The sequence below is a fragment of the Osmerus mordax genome, chromosome 11 (genome assembly GCF_038355195.1).
Source record: "Osmerus mordax isolate fOsmMor3 chromosome 11, fOsmMor3.pri, whole genome shotgun sequence".
Taxonomy (NCBI): Eukaryota; Metazoa; Chordata; class Actinopteri; order Osmeriformes; family Osmeridae; genus Osmerus; species Osmerus mordax.
The window spans coordinates 13,850,702-13,870,875 of record NC_090060.1 but is presented as its reverse complement, the minus strand read 5'-3'; the positions used below and the strand labels follow the sequence as shown (position 1 = coordinate 13,870,875).

At 41.8% G+C, this 20,174-nt stretch overlaps 4 protein-coding genes across 4 annotated transcripts; all 4 read right to left on the bottom strand.

Moving 5' to 3' along the window:
- Positions 1-1,437: 1,437 nt before the first annotated feature.
- Positions 1,438-8,963, bottom strand: p4ha3 (prolyl 4-hydroxylase, alpha polypeptide III). Its single transcript, XM_067246715.1, is given in 13 exon segments — positions 1,438-1,574; positions 2,162-2,258; positions 2,707-2,775; positions 3,009-3,071; positions 3,242-3,401; positions 3,772-3,836; positions 5,088-5,264; positions 5,564-5,727; positions 6,083-6,134; positions 6,238-6,387; positions 7,746-7,969; positions 8,117-8,271; positions 8,590-8,963. Coding segments are annotated over 13 exon segments (1,821 nt in total). The 3' UTR covers positions 1,438-1,503.
- Positions 8,964-10,020: 1,057 nt separating this feature from the next.
- On the bottom strand, positions 10,021-10,935 carry LOC136952044 (odorant receptor 131-2-like). The gene has a single exon (XM_067246717.1). It carries the CDS (start codon positions 10,933-10,935, stop codon positions 10,021-10,023), a length of 915 nt encoding a protein of 304 aa, XP_067102818.1.
- Positions 10,936-14,248: 3,313 nt separating this feature from the next.
- LOC136952043 (odorant receptor 131-2-like) lies at positions 14,249-15,160 on the bottom strand. The gene has a single exon (XM_067246716.1). The coding sequence runs from the start codon at positions 15,158-15,160 to the stop codon at positions 14,249-14,251; it is 912 nt and encodes a 303-aa protein (XP_067102817.1).
- Positions 15,161-18,935: 3,775 nt separating this feature from the next.
- On the bottom strand, positions 18,936-19,871 carry LOC136952041 (odorant receptor 131-2-like). The gene has a single exon (XM_067246714.1). The coding sequence runs from the start codon at positions 19,827-19,829 to the stop codon at positions 18,936-18,938; it is 894 nt and encodes a 297-aa protein (XP_067102815.1). The 5' UTR covers positions 19,830-19,871.
- Positions 19,872-20,174: the final 303 nt, after the last annotated feature.

Here is a 20,174-nt window from a genome sequence, read left to right as displayed (position 1 = left end):
ACAGTAACTTTTGACTTCATTATAGCTTGTAATTTTTAAACATTTGGTGTCTTGTCCTTCAAATGGAGGCAGTTTGTATGACAGTTAAGTGATTATTGCCTAGCTACAGGGACCTCAGCAGCCATGTATGTTTTGGCTAACAGAAGGAGTTCCAAGGGTGGATACCGATCCCTACTGTGCAAATTTAACCAAATGCCTCTGGAACTGACAACTTCTAGTTTCTTACAGCAGTCTAAAGTAAGAAGGGTCAACTTTCAGAGACAAAACAGATTTCCAATATTGTCTTCACTGTGTGTGTCCAAGTGGGGACCATTAACATTCATTAACTGCAAAAAAAAACTATCAGCCTACTCTTCAGATGCAGCCAGGAGCTGTAGCATTTCTGCAGTATGGCTCTTCTGTTTTTCCAAGTGTGTGTGTGTGTGTGTACACACACAGGAGCTCATGGAAATACATCCCTACAAGCGAGGAGACGTTATCTCTTTAACCCTCCCTCAGCCTTTATTGTCAATCAAGTCACAGCCCGTCCAAACATTCACACACACACAGGGAAGCCCCTTGGAGCCTCCAGTTCCCACAGTATGTGTCAGTACTCCTCACTCTCCCCTCGCTCCTCAAAGACATACTGTGAAAACTGGCACCGTCTATACTATACTGGTTTTGACCTACTTTGAGGCATCTTTGAGTGGTATGCATACAGACAATCAGCGTTTGTAGTATGAGGTCCACAGACAGCAGCAGCATAGCAGACATGTTCAAAATCATCTGGGGTACCGTGCATGATTAGTCACACCTCAGATATAGTAATAACACATCTGACTCATCACTGACCCATTAGATACAAGATAGCGGCTAACACATGGTATACTGTCTTTATCAATGTGGGGGGGATACAAATTTAACTCTGAATGTACTTCCATATACTTTAATTGTGAGACATTTGCTGAGTTCCCAAAGAAAATCTCTGATTACGATCAGTGGTGTTCCAATCAGCTCACTGTGCAAACGCAAAGAGTGTCCTGCCGTTTCAGTGCATTCGTTTTCAAGGGGCTGCATTATATCTTTTTTTTTTTTTTTACTTTTTTTTTTTTACAAACTGACACCGGAGGCAAACAGCCTTGCAGAGTTAACTGAAACCAGTCCAGTGTGCGAGAGCAGAGGCCTCCCTCCCTCTGCAGGGACGGGGTAGCGGGAGCCGTGCTCACTGCCTCTGGGGCTGATTGCCAAATGCCCCCCTGCCCTCCCACCCCACCCTCGCCCCCCATCCCAAAGTCAACTCAACCTCCTGCCATTCCAGCCCCCTACCCCCCACCCTATGCTCCCCTGGGCCTGGAGCTCCAATCACAGACCTGCAGCCTCCCGCCTCTCTCCCCTTCCCTCTTTCCTTTCCTTCACTTTCTCTGAATTTGGCGCCCCCCCTCCTTTAAGCCTGCGATTGCACCACTCCATTGTGGAGTCTGTCTCTTGTACTCCAAGCGGTCCCAGCTGCTGCTTCCAGTGTCTTCACTCTTCAGGGTTAGTGCTGCAGCGACGCTGGAACTCCTGGCCATACTCATGGATCCATTTGTTAGCCACTGGAACATACATTTAGTATATTGTGTCATGATTTAAGCCCCCCAAATTTTTTTCTTCTTCTAAGAAGCATTAAGAACTCATATGCAAGACTTGAAGCAAATGTTTCTACTTAAACGGCCATAGTAATGACTTATATACTGCATCTTTCTATGTTTCTGTAAGTATAGTGTCCTTGACAGTAGCATCCAGGAGGGAGTTAAGTGATGTGGAATGGGGGCCGACCGCACATGTTTGACATCCCTCCACAGCACACAGTGTATCACCAGCTCTCTATCATCCCTCCTGCATCTCTCTAATGTGACACAGATGTGGCCCTAACCCACAGTCAGGCTCTGACTCCACTCTGACAGAGGCAGCTGGCCTCTAGTGTACTGGAGACTACAGCTTCTTTAAAAATGTATCATAAATGCTCATACAAATAAGATATGGCCATATATGGTCATAATGTATACATTACACATGATGTCACACAAACTGTGAATTCTAAGCCAAACTGTGTATATTATTAATGTTTACATGAGTACCTGCACTGTAACATGCACACCAATCATTGTTCATCTCCATGGTAAATATTTAGCAGTCTTACCCCATTTGTCTCCAATAAGGACAGGACAACCAGCATGCAGGGTGTCCCCGTCACCTTGACCGTTTCTATGGAGATTCCACCAGAAGAGGGCAGCATTCTGAAACACCAGACATAGGCGCGTTTGTTGCCCACAAAAAATAAAAACAAATATCTTGCCTAGATTGTGTGTGGTCCTATCCTCTAATGCAGAACTGAATCCACTGAGAAAGAGTGAGATCTTTCTTGTTTTTCTAATACTTGGGCAGAAAGTGAAACTTCACAAACCAAGATTTGAAAGTTGAACCCAGGTGAGGATATGGCCAATTTCAACATGGTCTCATTTCTTAATCCAAACTCTCTTACTCCCCTTTCTCTTGACAAAACTGTATTACTGTCAGCAGAGGCCACAAGAGAATCTAAAAACAACATAATGTTAAAGAATAACTTCACCTTTCAGGAGGAATTCTTATTATGGATTAAGACAGTTTGACAGTTAAAATGTTAGAAGCCCTTTCTAGCCGTTTCTATGTGAAAACAAAAGACGATAAAATGTTTGATATATTTACCTGCACAACAGGAACACTGAAGTTGGCGTGGATGAAGACTGTGGCCCCGCCTGCGTCAACAGAGCTGAGCTGGGTGATGACAACAGTCTCTCAAAGGTTTGTCTAGCCATGTGTGCACTCCTTTAAAAGCCATCTGGTGTACTGGCGGAATTTGTCCACAGCTTAGAAGCTAACATTCTAATCTATACTACTTCACTCTGGAATGTTGAACTTGGACTACAGAATAACTTCAGTTAGAGTAAAATTCTGTCACACAGCAAAGACAATTCATTTTTACATGCCAGAAAAAGAGGTTTCCTTACATATATCATAAACGTTGCCACTCGATTCCCGGTTTTAAGCTTAAACAGGGGACTTGATGCTGACTTGAGACATGGAGGGAAGCAAGGCCATCGTCAGAGCATGTGGTTCAAACACACCCCTCAATATTCTCATCACCCATAAGTAACACGGGTGAGAGTACAGTCAGAGCAGCCAGAATGAATGTGTCAGAGTAGACTCTTGTGAGGATAAAGCAGCTTTCAGATGTACTTACTGTAGCATGATCAAAGTGAGGTTCATAGTGACCTCCGATACCATAGTTGACCACCTGGAGGTACTCTCCGTGTGGAGGCTGGACGTTCAGCCCTGTGAGCATAGAGATGCGCTGGTCCAGTTGCTTCACAATAGGGTGGACTGTGTCCTTCAACCATGCACTGAAAGACAAAGTAAAAATTCCCCTCATATTTCTATTCAAATCTCTAGAGAGATTACATAATTGTTACATAAGGGTGGATGTAAATTTGCATTGTAGTAAATGTTATACACCATAAAATTAACTCAGGCAGTGAGTATATTGAGTTGCTACAGTATGGCAGCTTTGTTCAGCAGGTGAGATTTTATTGCTGCTTTTGACTGTTATGAGAGGGAACAATAAAAAATTGCAATTTCAGTTTGTAATAAAGCTGCAGCAACAAGCCAGAGATGTCGCAGTAAATTAAGTTGTAGCTCTTATTATTAACTATGCGTCCCTTTAGGATCGTACTGTAGGACGTGCTCAAATACTGTAGTGTTTGCTCATCATACCTCTTGCTGATTCGATACTCAGCTGTTGCCTGCTTCTCTCCTGATGCCACCACAGACCTCCTTAACTTGTGTCATAAAATGACAGAAGAAAATCGTCATTTTTACTTGCATGTTAGTAATTTCACATGAATAGTAAACTTCTAGGATCCAGATGCAAGCAATTAAGTTAATATTAAAAACAAAATTCAAACGCAACAGAAAAAGTGGGACAACTTGTCGAGTTTTTAAAATGTTGGCGAAACAAAGCCTTTAGTCACCAGAGCCATGATGGAAATACTTTGCTGGCCTATCTATTTACAAACCCCATCTTGAATTCCCCAGAGATTAGACAGCCAATACAGCCCTGAGACTAGACAACTAATACAGCTAGGCCTTGGAACTGACAGCAGGATGAAATACCAAGTTCAAGGCACAGCAAACCACATGACTAACAGTCCGGGCCTGTTTCTAATCAACGCACCAGAACACCATCAAATGTCAACATAATTATGAAATAAGTGGTGGGATTTCTATCTAAAGAAATGGTGGAAAACCTATTGGTCGGTGCCAAAACCTCACATAAGCTATAAGACATTATTTGGGTTACCGCAGCTCGCCAGACTAATTGAGTCAGCACAAAGTGTCTCCACTGCAAATACAATTCTCCTTTCAATGCTGCCAGGATACAACATACATATAATATTATCTGTCAGTTGTGAAGGAGAGAATTTTGTTTCTTGCCTTGGAGCCCTGTCTTAGAAGCTACGCCAAGGACTCTATAGTACAGTAGATGCGTAGCATTAAGCTGTGTGTTAAATTATTGGAACCATGTCAACTAATTCTTCAAAGGTTTTTTGATGTTGGAGATGTCTCAATTCCTTCAGTATTGTTCCACTGTATCCAGACAGAAATCAGAGCAATGCAGATGCGATGTAGACATAATGAAACTAATATTGGTTGATATAAGCTTTTGTTGGGCATTTCAATGTAAGAGACAAAGAGAGAGAGACAGACTTAACATCTTGTTAAATCATGCAGAGCAGAAACAACCTGGAAACCTTTCACCAAAACCTTCCATCATGACTTTGAGCAGGGTAGTGTAAGGTGCCAGACCACTGGAGAACACTATGATGGGAAACTTCCGAAAATAACTAACTCCAACAGAGCCATGACTGCCAGCCAGTCAGTATGCACACTCACTCTCCAGCTAAACCTTTGCAGATGTAATTAACACTTACCAAAGAGGTATCCTCAGTCTCAATATAATCCAAATAGTTAACAGAATAAAACTTGCTACAATAGGTTACATTGTTCTTATCATGGTTTCAGTTACTGACCCCAGGATGGGCATGGAGCTTGATGTTGTTACCCTCAGCGTCAGTGATGAAGCTGTGGTAGAGGACCACGAACGGCTGCAGGCTGAGAACCTCTCGTCTGACTGGCTTCAGCAACAGGCCCGGACTGCCATTGGTGAAGTAGTCACAGAAGAGGTCAGGGTTCTCATAGTGCTTTGGCTGTGAGAGAAAAGTGCATTTGAAGTCATTTATTGAAGCCAGAACAGCGAGAAAGCATTGGTAATTTTCTTTTCACTCACAGAACTTGTTTTGAATGTTCTTCCCTCCTTGCTAGCTAGTATGAGAATGAAGCCAACTCTCAGCTTGTTTTCAAAAATCACAACAGTTGTGCATGACATTTCGATCAACATATGATTTGAAGCCAGCGATTGTCACTTTGAACATCAAGCTTCTTTGGCATTCAGTTAAAGACATGATTAGCAGTAGCGTAATATTATGACTGCTGATAAAAACTCTACCTGATGACCTAGTGTCTGGCACAGTCTCTCATATGCGTTCCTTGTCCTGAGATAAGTGGTGTTGGGCCTCTTCAACACGCCATCAGAATCCTGTAACTGTGGACTTTCAACAATCAGCCTCTCGTACTTCTCCACGTTCTGTAGAACTCTGCCGTTCATGGGATCTGAATGGCCAAGGAATATGTCAATATTATTCACACAGTCATCACATGCTCCATCTGTACAATGCTGCTTCAACATGCAATATATACTGCATGTTGAAGCAGCACAGATGTGGTCCCAGTTTCTTTCTTCACAGTAAACACATTGCATTCTGTGTCTACATTACATTACACATATTCAGAATATAGGCAACAAGAAGCTGGCTGAGGGAGTGGGCGGAGAGGCAGTGGGTACTAGCTAGATTAAAAATGATGTATTTCTTGGATTGATGTGTGAAGCAGATGTCCAAACTAAGTCCAGTTGGTGGAATTCCATGCTATGGTTTAATGGTAGGATATTTTGACTGGAAAGTATTACCGTGGTGAAGCAACTCCTGGGAGAGACTGAGTGCATAGGTCACGTTTCCTGTCTGAGAAAACAAAGAGAAAGAAGTGTTCTCATGACTACAAACTACCTGTGATGTCTCCGGTATTATAATATGATACCCTGTCACTACAGGGTATGAAACCCACCTTAAAGTGTGAAAAAGCCAGGTGGTCCAGAGCATCTTCCAGAGTGCCCTCGTTCTCTGGGCTCCACTCCCCTCCTGACCCACGGAACAGGCGGACAGACTCCTCCAGCCATTGGACAGAGTGGTAGTAATCCTCCTGCTCATAGGCTACCTGAAACCACACCAGCCTATGACACATGGGTATCTTTCCACAGACTATCCTGGAGAGCCAAGGCCGATGGCTGCTGTATGTGTCTGCTTACTTCAGTACAGATGATCAAGTGTCAACAATTTCTTTGGGCATTTCCAATCCAAGGTATTTCTCATTGGATACTTCTTACTGCTTAAAGGCAGGATTGGTACATTTTGCCAACCTAGTAATTTCGGCTTGAGTTTGAAAGGATTCAAACCAAAATATCCCACCCCCTCCCTTCAAAGCCACTCCCCACACATGAACTCATTGACTCACTACTGCCGGGAGGTAGGTAGACAGACAAGTAGCCTGTCCAATTAATGACAATTATCAAGTTCAGTCCAAACTAAATGATTGGTCGTATTTATTACAGTCCTGTGAGCCTACAGATATCAGATGTATTTAATGTTACTGTCAAACCTTTAGATTTATTAGTTGCTATCTCGATGTTAAGTTTATTTAGCTAATATGACAAAAAGTGCATCTCAATAACATTACCGACCCTGCCTTTCAGAGTTACTTGGATTTCCCACCTCAAAAATAAGCATGGAAACTGGGTTTGGACAAAACATTGTGCAAGAGATTTTTTGTTTACATTTACAAAACAAATCTTGCTTAAACCTACCAAAACTGTGAAGGTACCTTGAGAGCTTTGTTAGGGTATAAGTGAGTCATATGTCAGGCTGAGTCACTTAAAAAAATGTTGCAAGGATTTGATTCTCAAGGCTGTAGTTTTGGACTTGCCCTAACCCTAACTCTCCAAAACTTGGATAATGACAGCACATGGATCTTGAACTGCTGGTTTTAAACAACTATAAAATTGCCATTGCAAGCTGTAACTGCACGTTTAGATGACTACTCCCTTAAAAAAAGCATCTGTTAAGGAACTCTTGTAGATTATCATGGTGAAGTGAAGAAGATATTCTCACACTCTCATTGTGACTTCCTTAGAGAAGGATGATGTCTTTTCCATTACATTTATATCCCTCCCACAGTGTCTCTACTGTGCATCATCACTGTAGTGAGACAGCTGAGTTTGTTGTGGGAAGTGACTCAAAGCTGGAGTGTTTTTTACCCTTTCTGTATGAGGGAACACTCTGGTCATCCCAACAAGATTCCCCTGACACATAAAGGAGGAATTCAGTGGCGACTGAGAAAGGCAGATGGGAACTTAACTTTTATAGTCTTCTCTGGATGGAATACGAATTAGAGCTATTCTCACTGAGCTCCCTTGGTCTTGTACTCCTCATGTTGCAGATCTCATTCCCCTACTCTGTATATCCAACTGAGAGGTCAGAGGAGAACACACACACCCACACACACTGAGGTTAGGTTACCTTTCCGACCAGAAAGCAGTCATCTCCAGAAAGTGGGATGGAAACTGGTGGACTGTAGATGTTAATAGGGTTGTCATTCGTCCCCCTCTGGAAGTGGCCCCTCACCAGCCCCCCCACCTGAAGATCATACACATCCTGCAGCCTCATCAGACCTCTAGCTGCCCCATACAAGTCCTCCAGTTTGGGTAAGATGGCCTCTTCTTCCTCGTAACCTGACCTGAGGGCTGAAACACCAGCAGAAGATCACAAAGCATGTGGAGGTGGGGTGCTGACAGGTCAAGGCAAAGGAGGGGGACAGACCCCTGTAAAACCTGTGTCCTAGGTCATCTCAGTTACCAGGACCAGATGTGCTTTTAGGAGAGCAGTAAAACCTTGGGTGTTCTCAACGGCCTCTTCACTGTAAACCACGTTCTGCCACTCTGACTGTAAGCGCTTGATCAGAGTAAACGCCACCAGTGGGTTTGACATCGATGCTGCTGCTCCACTGTACACTTCTTTATGCACGTCAGACACTTTTGAATAGAACCTGGGAAAATAATTACTTTTATAAATGAGTCGAGATACGAAAACGTAGCCTACTCGTTGAAGCAATTGGTTTTCTACTGATAGGCTACGAAGGTAGGCTACAACGTTTACACAATAAGTAGTAGCCCATTGACGTAATGGTAATGGTAGGATAAACATACACACATTGCACAGTTTAAACGATAAGACTGAAGCATTGGCGAATAAAGGTTTAAGAAAATCATAACTACATTGCCAATGCTATGAGATACGCGGCTTCTTGGTAAGACAGTCCCTAGATATTAGACAAACATGCCCCTGCATCTCACCTGTCACTCACCTTTTGATGTCGTCGAGTCTCTCTGACTCGTGCTCGATGTACGTTTGTAAATGACTGATAAGTTCTCTTTCAACATTAATGGCTTGCTTAATGTTCAGTAACGACGTGTACATCTCACCAAAAGACAATGGAATTGCAATCACACTGATCAATCCCCAAATATAGTAAAAATTGATTGGTTGGAAAAAAGGCATTTTTGTTCGGTAGCTACAAGGCTTCATCACAACAGACTCCAGGTTCCCAGTTATTAACAACTATGATTTCCATATAGTGCTGAGGGCTAGTCGCTATTCTTTTTCAGGACTGTTGACTGAACATTGCGCTCTGTCCCTCCGCCTTGCAAAAATCAAACATTCGTTACCAGCAAAGCGCATCGCTGTCCCTGACAAATGAGGTCAGTTTTCACTATCACCAATATAACACAAACTTATAATATAATAATCAAATAAAGTCGTCTACTGACTGAGAATTCTTTTTACTTTAAAAGGTCATTTTTGTCAAATTTACCAGACCATGGTTTCCTAACTTCCTTTCCTATCGAATTAGGCGACTCAGTCATTTTAAGACCGTCATGAGGTTCACGTAACTGAACACGCAACTCGTTACTGAATTAGTTGACCAAATTATTATACCAAGAGCATCCTTCAATTGTTATCACGTAGACGTAAATTAATTTGTGGCGATCATCTTAAAATTGGGATTACAGTGACACCTATGGGTATTCAAGGATAACATTTCGACCAAGGCAGCCTACATGGACTGTACGACAAAGCCAAATAACGTATAAATCTGGCAAAATGATGAACTTTTTGTAGTATTTTTATGTCAATCATCGAATAATTACATTCATTGCATAATAAAGTCATGGTATTACTTCATCACTATCAGGGATATTTTATTAGCATTTTACAGGCAGGGATTAAACAATTCATGTTAGGACAACTGCATTTAAACCATCAGGAAATAGTTATTAAATTACCTCAATCAAAGATGCATTATTCCAAGACAGAAAGATGGCACACAGCTAAGGACTGTAACATGTAGGCTGGACTGTACATTGTAGACTCATATAAGGGGCACTACACCCATGAAAGTGATCAGACTAGCTGATTACAAATGTATGGTTTGAAGCTACACAATTTCAGCACACAATTACAGCACAGCAGAAGCCGACATCTACTTTTGTTACAATATCATGCTGAGGAAAGTTTCTATATAGTTGAAAACTGTGCAATTGCCCAGAGTTTTTTGTTGGTACAGATTTTGTTAATATACATGTGACACTTCAATGCTGCAATTTCCCTTTGGGTATTTATAAAGTACCAACTACTATATCCTTGTATCATCATTCTTTTCACATTCCATTGTTGTTTTCTAACAATTGCCATCCAGAACTTAGACCAAGCCCAGGGAGGGTAGGTTAGGACACAGTCATCTACCCCTGTGCTTGGAACAGCAGGGGACAGCTCTCCTCAAGTAGACTCTGATATTCTCGTCCCGAAGGCCGTAGATGAGCGGGCTGAGGAAGCGAGGCAGCAGGATGAAGCAGAAGTAATTAAAGAAGGAGATGTGCTCCCTCAGCCAGCCAACCTGCAGCACAATCACGCTTTCTGTGATCGGGTGTGTGAAGGCCATCATACAGAGCAGCAACTGGAAACCGTGGAGCAGCACTGTGTGCATGGCCTTTCCCACCGACGCCCTGTCCTGTCGCAACTTCCTGGTCTCCAGCAGGATCCTCATGTAGGTGAACAGGATGATGGCCGCCACCCCGGCAAAGAACAACCCGTTGAGGGTGACCTTGAACAGAGTCTGTATTGGCGAGGTGCTCAGGACCACAGTTTTACACAGCACGGGGGTGGACAGGAAGTCAACGCCAGGCTGGACCTTGCCCAAGGAGTAGTCTACTATGGGCAGGATGCTGCTGACCAGCAACAGGACCAGGATGATGATCCATATGCGATCGGAACGCCAGGCAGGTGGGCACTGCAGGGGGTAGAAGATGGCCACGTAGCGCTCCAGTGACATTGTAGCCAGGATCAAAGGTGTGTTCTGGAAGGTGGCGGTGGAGAAGAAGAGCAGAGGCATGCAGTAGACACTGGCGATGCGTACCTGGCCCATGACGAGGAGGAAGAGTAGCACGGAGGTAAGGAGCTGCAGGGTGTCATTGATCAACATGTAGGCGAACAGGATGTAACGTGAACTCTCCAGGAACTGTCTGTGAGATGCGAAGATGTGTAGCATGATCACAATGCAGTAGAGGAAGATGCAGAAGAATGGGATGACCACACACACCTTGACGATCACAGACAGGTTGGCACTGCCTGACGTCTCGTTCAGATTCTGCATTTTTCACTGAGACCCAAAGAGGCCACAATGGAAATCTGGAACAACACGTCGAAACTATGGATTAAAAAAAATTGAAGATATTGTTTTCTGCATGATATCCAAAATTACTTTAAGCCTACCTGAGAACGTCCTCTCCAGACAGCGTTTGGACTTGATGTAGATTTTATACATTCATTCCTGCATATTGCTCCTATTCCGTTCTTTAATTTTCCAACCCTCCCTCCAATATGACAGTCTTTTGATTTCTCCTGGGACAGATTAATTTCATGCCATTGTCATTGTGCATCAAGTTTGTAATTAAAGCAGAACTTCCTGAGCAGGGAAATTGCTCAATGAAGGATGACAAAATACTTTTCAGGGGTTTAATCAACCAATTTCAACGTTGATTTAGTAAAGACTGATACATTGAATTATCCATTTGACAAAGTAAAAAAGCAATAGTTAATATCTATTATTTTGCTGTTTGATTAACTACTGTTGTAATTGCCTTCACTTTTGCTTGCTGCTTTTTACCTTTCAACATACAGAAGGCCTACATCAATAATTTACCTAAAAAAATGTTTTTATCTGTTCAATGGCATCTATGCTTTGAAGTGAATACTGTATTATGGATCAAATAATATATATGATTTATTATCATATATATTGTTTTCTTAATTTTTTTTAATCAAAAGGGTTCATATACAGAAGGCCCTAAAATGAAAGGCCAATCCCCTGAACTGGGACTGTTTTTGTTGTTGTAGAGAGCATGATGAAACCTTATGTCATCACGGTTTGTTTACTCTTGATGGGGATGGATCGTATTGGATGAGGAGAAAGGAGTCCCAGGATGTCCCCGGAGGACAGTTAGGGAGCTGGCCCCATGTTCCCTGATTAGGAATTAACCAGACTAGAAGATAATTAACAGAGAGCTCCAGAGTCTAGTCTAATTGTGCAACCTTATGTTTAATTTTGTTTGACAAACAGTTTGACTCTGTGGACAGCAGCACGTTGGAGCCTTCTTTATGCGTCAGTAATGAAGTCAGCTGGGGCTAGACCAGGGCTTGACCAAAGAGGGATATTTTTCAAAGGGGTAAATTCAAACCTTACACTTCTTGACCTCCTCCCCCCCCCCCCCCCATCAGCAAAACCTTTTTGCAATTTATTCTACTAAGAATTCTGCTTTTTAACTGTTGATCACAATTATATATTAACAATAAACACAGTAACTAATGTATCATGAAAGAGTACAAGCGATTAATTAACTCATTTATTCATGTATGAGAAGAGAAGAGGGATTCATACTGTGGTCCTATTGTTAGATAGCCTACATAAAATAAAATAAATACAGTATACTGAAATGCTTGTTTTATTTATTCCCTTAAGCTATCACATTAAACTGACTTAGAAAGACTATTGTAATTCATAATGATTAAGTAAATACAGTGGGCCACATAGAAATAAGCAGTAGACATCCACAAATACAGAGCTGCCAACTCTCACGGTTTCGCCGTGTGACACACGCATTTCAACCATTTCTCACGCTCTCACGCCACACATTGTATATCTCATGCTGAAAAGGCAACGCCAAACAAGTAGCCAAGCTGACGTTGTAAACAGTAACGGACGAGGCGCAGGTTAACGGAGTGAAGCATCATTGACGCGCAAACCGCCGTTCAAACTCGCCTGGGGGGGGGGGGGGGGGGGGGGGGGGGGCACAGGTCACGACAAGAGTAGCGAACCGTGACTCTTAAACCTTGGCCCTGACCCCAATTACTCGTCGGAAAAACGCACGATACAGCGCGCACACAGCATTAAGGCCTACATGACTTTGTGTTGGTCGTTAGGCACTATTTGAGCCAGCTCTTACGGCACTATTCGCGGTAATTGTGCTTAATGACGTTGCGTTGGTACATTTAGCGCATAGATATATATAGAAAGTAAAGGCATTTAGGCTACAGATTGACCGGTCATTCTGCACAACACTATAACATATAGGCTCTCAAAAGCTTTGGTTTTCTGCACAAAATTAAGTTCTGGTGTAGGTCTTTCTTTGCCAATTATCTCCGACTTCTCATTAACCGTTTACCATGACAACGCCGCATAATAAATGTTAAACAATGTCCTCCTCAGTTGCGGGAAATTTACTAACGGCTTTACTTGTGAAGTGAACGAACAAGCTGACGTTAGCTGATTTATTAGTTTGTGATTGCGTTCTCCACAGCGGGCGGAACTTGTCATAAAGTTAGCGATAACAAAGCCCACCCATTTAGAGGGAAGATATGATTGTTCAGTTTTACTGTCAATGGAAATTAGTCTTTCATGGAATTACTATTAATTGGCCATGTGTAAATTCATAGCTGGACCACCAATCACAGAGCTGCATAGCATTTTCCTCCCAACAACGGAGGCTGCAAAATTCTGATAGGGTGACAAAAGGGGATTTTTTCATTTAACTCTTCACATTCCAACACAAACTGAATAGGCGGGATTGAAGGGTTTATTTCAGAAACATTGTCTTTAGATTGTCAAATTATGAATTGATAAAATAAAATTATAACAGATTACTTTTATAATATATATTTTATATAATATATTTTAAAAATATATTAGGCCCTCTCTGAGGGCCTAGAGGGCCCTGACGGTTCCCCCCTGTACGACATAGCCAAATAACGTATAGTACAAGCAAAATAATGAACCTTTTGTAGTATTTTTATATTAATCATCTAAAAATGACATTCATTGCATAATAAAGTCTTGGTATTACTTCATTACTATCAGGGACATTTTATTAGCATTTTCCAGGCAGGGATTAAACAATTCATGTTAGGACAACTGCATTTAAACCATCAGGAAATAGTTAGGCTATTAAATTACCTCAATCAAAGATGCATTATTCCAAGACAGAAAGATGGCACACAGCTAAGGACTGTAACATGTAGGCTGGACTGTACATTGTAGACTCATATAAGGGGCACTACACCCATTAAATTTATCAGACAAGCTGATTACAAATGTATGGTTTGTAGCTACACAATTTCAGCACACAATTACAGCACAGCAGAAGCCGACATCTACTTTAGTTACAATATCATGCTGAGGAAAGTTTCTATATAGTTGAAAACTATTGCCCAGAGTTTTTTGTTGGTACAGATTTTGTTAATATACATGTGACACTCATGCCTGCTACAATGCTGCAATTTCCCTTTGGGTATTTATAAAGTACCAACTACTATATCCTTGTATCATCATTCTTTTCACATTCCATTGTTGTTTTCTAACAATTGCCATCCAGAACTTAGACCAAGCCCAGGGAGGGTAGGCTAGGACACAGTCATCTACCCCTGTGCTTGGAACAGCAGGGGACAGCTCTCCTCATGTAGACTCTGATATTCTCGTCCCGCAGGCCGTAGATGAGCGGGCTGAGGAAGCGAGGCAGCAGGATGAAGCAGAAGTAATTAAAGAAGGAGATGTGCTCCCTCAGCCAGCCAACCTGCAGCACAATCACGCTTTCTGTGATCGGGTGTGTGAAGGCCATCATGCAGAGCAGCAACTGGAAACCGTGGAGCAGCACTGTGTGCATGGCCTTTCCCACCGACGCCCTGTCCTGTCGCAGCTTCCTGGTCTCCAGCAGGATCCTCATGTAGGTGAACAGGATGATGGCCGCCACCCCGACAAAGAACAACCCGTTGAGGGTGACCTTGAACAGCGTCTGTATCGGCAAGGTGGTGAGGACAGGGTTACACAGCACGGGGGTGGACAGGAAGTCAACGCCAGGCTGGACCTTGCCCAAGGAGTAGTCTACTATGGGCAGGATGCTGCTGACCAGCCACAGGACCAGGATGATGATCCATATGCGATCGGAACGCCAGGCAGGTGGGCACTGCAGGGGGTAGAAGATGGCCACGTAGCGCTCCAGTGACATTGTGGCCAGGATCAAAGGTGTGTTCTGGAAGGTGGTGGTGGAGAAGAAGAGCAGAGGCATGCAGTAGACACTGGCGATGCGTACCTGGCCCATGACGAGGAGGAAGAGTAGCACGGAGGTAAGGAGCTGCAGGGTGTCATTGATCAACATGTAGGCGAACAGGATGTAACGTGAACTCTCCAGGAACTGTCTGTGAGATGCGAAGATGTGTAGCATGATCACAATGCAGTAGAGGAAGATGCAGAAGAATGGGATGACCACACACACCTTGACGATCACAGACAGGTTGGAACTGCCTGACGTCTCGTTCAGATTCTGCATTTTTCACCGAGACCCAAAGAGCCCACAATGGAAATCTGGAAAAATGAAAAACAAGTCAAAGCTATGGATCTTTTTATCAAGCCTACCTGAAAACGTCTTCTCCAGACAGCGTTTGGACTTAATGTAGATTTTATACATTCATTCCTGCATATTGCTCCTATTCGGTTCTTTAATTTTCCTACCCTCCCTCCAATATGACAGTCTCTAGATTTCTCCCGGGACAGATTAATTTCATGCCATTGTCATTGTGCATCAAGTTAGTAATTAAAGCTGAACTTCATGAGCAGGGAAATTGCTCAATGAAGGATGACAAAATACTTTTCAGGGGTTTAATTAACCAATTTCAACCTTGATTTACTAAAGACTGATACATTGAATTATCCATGTGACAAAGTAAAAAAGCAATAGTTAATATCTATTATTTTGCTGTTTGATTAACTACTATTGTAATTGGGTGTGTTCACGCCTTCGGCGAGCACAACCATTGTTGGGTGTGCTTTGCCTTCGGCAAGGGCACAACCTTTGTTCTCTCACATATATATTATTTATTATTGTTTATTTTCGCCCCCCTAAGGATCAGTCAATATTAGGACTACATAGACAACCTAGGTGTCAAAAGTTTCGTATTGGTAGCGATTGCGTTGGTTGTATTTTTATTTACGTTCCGCTGCATGGTTTAAGTAGAAATTGCGTTTTTGTGGTGAAAAGTGAAGCTACCGGTGGCTAATTTGCTAGCCACAGTCACTGACATTACTAACGTCACCACGTCACTAACATCACGAAAACGCGTGACTACCTGTAGCAGAACATTCGTTTCGCATCTGTTAACTTGGGGGTAGTTTTGCCAGGTCCGCGGTTTTCCCGCGGAATTGGGCTACTTTTGAAGTGTTGCCGCGTTTTGAATTTTTTGTCCGCTGGTTCGGGTAGACCTATTTTGCATGTAAATTACATGAATATTTTTAAATAAAAATCCATATTTTAAATGAAATAATTTATTTATACCCAAATCCTACCAAAATGACTCCAGATCAGCATGTACACACATTGACATGGGACAAGCCCACATACACACACGCAGTGTGCATGTGCACACGTGCCTAATGCTCTCAGTCTCCAGAGAAAACCTCCTGAAAACTGCTTTTAATGCTGGCATACTAAACATTTGGTGTTACTTTGTAGATATTACAATACATTTGGCAATGATAGAAATGCTGTTGGACTTTAAAAGCAGTGTATATGGTTTGGCAGGGGCATATTTTGAGTTCTGATATTGGGCTGGTTTTTGGGCTGGTTTTGATTGGCCATTGGGCTGATTTTGTCACACAGACCTGGCAACCCTTCTTGGGGATAGCTAGGCTAACTATAGCTTTACTGCAAGGCAGCTGCAGAAACGCCACAAGCAAAGAGGCCAGGGTGATAACTATTTACTCATTTTACTTTGTGATGTGAAACACAATTGTGAAATGTAATGTACAATATTAGCTGATATTATTAAGGAAGTAGGCCCACATCTACTTTCGGAAACGGTAGTCTACTATTTCACTGAAGCATTAGCATCATGACATTAGCCTCTGTTGCCCGGGCAACACATACTATGGACCATAGTATGTGTTGCATGTATGCATGTATGTATGCATGCATGTATGCATCATAGACCATAGTATGGTCTATGGGAAATGAGAAGACATCTATTTCATTCTACTCTTCACTCGTATTTTTAGTTGTAAATGAGCAGCAAAAAAAAGATGCTTTTAAATCTATGTAATCTTTATAAATAATAAGTAGGCCCTATAAATTTTTATATAAAATATACAGAAATATCAGTTGTAAAAATGTCATTAGAAAACGGACCCCTGTGCAACCGACGCAAGCAAGCACACCCTACAATTTCCCCAGAAATTGTACCCTCTCTAGTTATCTCACATATATATTATTTATTATTTTTGCCCCCCTAAGGATCTGTCAATATTTGGACTACATAGACAACGTCGGTGTCAAAATGTACGTCTTGGTCACGATTGCGTTGCTTCTATTAGGATTTACGTTCCGTTGCACGGAACTTGTGTGGTTTGTCGCTGTCTTCAATGCCACAGCCTAAACTTTATGTCAAAAGAAACATTCTCATTTCTGGCGCTTTCAAACAATCCCCTCAGTGACGTTTGGTTAGCAACAGCAGCTTGCTCGTAGCAAACTTCTTTTGAATTAGCCATTTCCCCCTAAATTAATGTCAAACTTATTTACTTTTTTGGGGGCATATTTTCAGTTAGCAGACGGTACTGTTTGAATCGCGATTCCATCCTGAAATACTGCCGGTGACAACGTTGTTACAGTACGTTAGCTTGTTTCAAAGGGGGTTCGCTTGTTTCAAAAGGCATTTCTTAATGAATTATGAGTAGCTAGACTAAATGCTTGAAAATATCACTAGAAGGGAAAAAGTTAAGGGGACGGACCCACCTGCAACCGACGCAAGCGAGCACACCCTACAATTTCCCCAGAAATTGTACCCTCTCTAGTTGCCTTTACTTTTGCTTCTATCAACATACAGAAGGCCTACATCAATAATTTACCTTAACCCTTGTGCTGCCTTTGGGTCACATGACCCAAAGGTTCATAACGTATCGTTGTGTTTACCCGATACAAAAAAAAAAAACCCACATTGCAAAAACCTTTGCAATGTGGGGGGTCTGAGACAGCCCAATGGTAAAATAAAATGCTTCACTTTGTTTTTGTATGCGGTAAAGTTGTCGCAATACGACGGTGGGTCACAATGACTGATGGGTCAGAATGACCCGAAGATAACACAAGGGTTAAAGTTTTTAATCTGTTCAATGGCATCCATGCTTTGAAGTGAATACTGTATTATGGATCAAATAATATATATGATTTATAATCTAATTATTTTACAGTTTTCTTAATTTTTTTTAATCAAAAGGGTTCATATACAGAAGGCCCTAAAATGAAAGGCCAATCCCCTGAACTGGGACTGTTTTTGTTGTTGTAGAGAGCATGATGAAACCTTATGTCATCACGGTTTGTTTACTCTTGATGGGGATGGATCATATTGGATGAGGAGAAAGGAGTCCCAGGATGTCCCCGGAGGACAGTTAGGGAGCTGGCCCCATGTTCCCTGATTAGGAATTAACCAGACTAGTAGATAATTACCAGAGCACTCCAGAGTCTAGTCTAATTGTGCAACCTTATGTTTTATTTTGTTTGACAAACAGTTTGACTCTGTGGACAGCAGCACGTTGGAGCCTTCTTTATGCGTCAGTAATGAAGTCAGCTGGGGCTAGACCAGGGCTTGACCAAAGAGGGATATTTTTCAAAGGGGTAATTTCAAATTTCAGACAAAAGGTTTGTGCCATGCACATCAGCAAAACCTTTTTGCAATTTATTCTACCAAGAATTTTGCTTTTTAACTGTTGATCACAATTATATATTAACAATATACATAGTAACTAATGTATCATGGAAGAGTACAAGCGATTAATTAACTCATTTATTCATGTATGAGAAGAGTGATTCATACTGTGGTCCTATTGTTAGATAGCCTACATAAAATAATTACAGTATACTGAAATGCTTGTTTTATTTATTCCCTTAAGCTATCACATTAAACTGACTTAGAAAGACTATTGTAATTCATAATGATTAGGTAAATACAGTGGGCCAAATAGAAATAAGCAGTAGTCATCCACAAATTATATACAGTTTGCCTAGTACCATCCTTGTGAGAACAGCTCAATTCTGCTAATGCTGATGAAAACATTAAGATTTATGGATCAAACTTAGGGTTAATTTTCTTGTTCAGGTCACAAAATACTACATATCTCAGTGCATGGTAAAACTTTTCATCCCTTAAACCATAAACAAGTGAACTCAGACACCTTGGAGCCAGGAAAAAAGCTATATAATCAAAGTAAGTGACATAACGATACCATGTCAAATCAAGCTGCCGAATAGCAGCTTCGACAAAGGGGCACCAGAACTGTATCAGACAGAGGATCAGCTGTACACCATGTAGGATCACAGTCCTGAGACCCTTGGAGGTGGATGTCTTATTATCTACCGACATTTCTTTGGCAACAGACATGATTTTAACATAGGTGAACACAATCGTTAAAGACATTACAAGGAAATAAAGCTGGCTTATGGCAGACCTGATGTGACTTTGCCATTTGTAGATGATAATGAGCATATCAACAGAACACAACCTGTATTGTACATAGAAGCCAGGAGGAACAGAGGCAATAAAGATAGAAGTGGTAATGATGGCATTTATGGAACTGAGGCTATGGATGATGAAGATACAGTGTATAGCTCTGCGAGGAGTAGAAAGCTCTCCATGTCGCAGGGGCATGCAGATAGCCACGTAGCGCTCCAGACTCATGGCTGTCAGGGTTAGTGGAGTGAGAAAGTTCAGCATAGACACTGGAAAACAAATAACTAGACACAACCAAGCTGGCATAGTGATTGTGAATATGTATGAGAGAAGAAGGATGTTAGTCATAATCAGATACAAACTGTCAACCAGCAGTATGTGAGCAAATAAGATATAACGTGCATTTCTGTAAAAGATGCCTCTTTTGAAGAAATTGAAGATGAGCAAGAAGTTGACAGACAGGAAGATTCCAATCAAAATCTGCACTACTATGACGCTGTCACTCATAAATTGGAGTGGGGTTGTGCCAGTACCACCTGCCACAGTTGTGTTGTTTTTATCCATGTCTCTAGCTGTTAAAACCTCTCATTCGAAGCTGCCAGAACCTGTGTTTCATAACATTTTAACAAGCACAAAATCTATAAATCTAAAATTATACATTCAGAAATAACAAACCCTCCTAGATGGTAGAAAAGCTAAGTGAGTAAATGCTCTCTGCTCTTCAGCTATGAGATGAGGGATAAGTTTAGATTTCCTACAACCAAACGACTCATGGCAGCAATACAGTTGTAAGAAATTAGCGACAAAGTTTACCCTCATCTGAATCCAAAGGCAATTTCCTTCTGAGATCCG

Coding starts and splice junctions, on each gene's coding strand:
- LOC136952043 (XM_067246716.1), bottom strand. CDS start 15,160: ATGCAGAATCTGAACGAGACGTCAGGCAGTTCCAACCTGTCTGTGATC.
- LOC136952044 (XM_067246717.1), bottom strand. CDS start 10,935: ATGCAGAATCTGAACGAGACGTCAGGCAGTGCCAACCTGTCTGTGATC.
- LOC136952041 (XM_067246714.1), bottom strand. CDS start 19,829: ATGAGTGACAGCGTCATAGTAGTGCAGATTTTGATTGGAATCTTCCTG.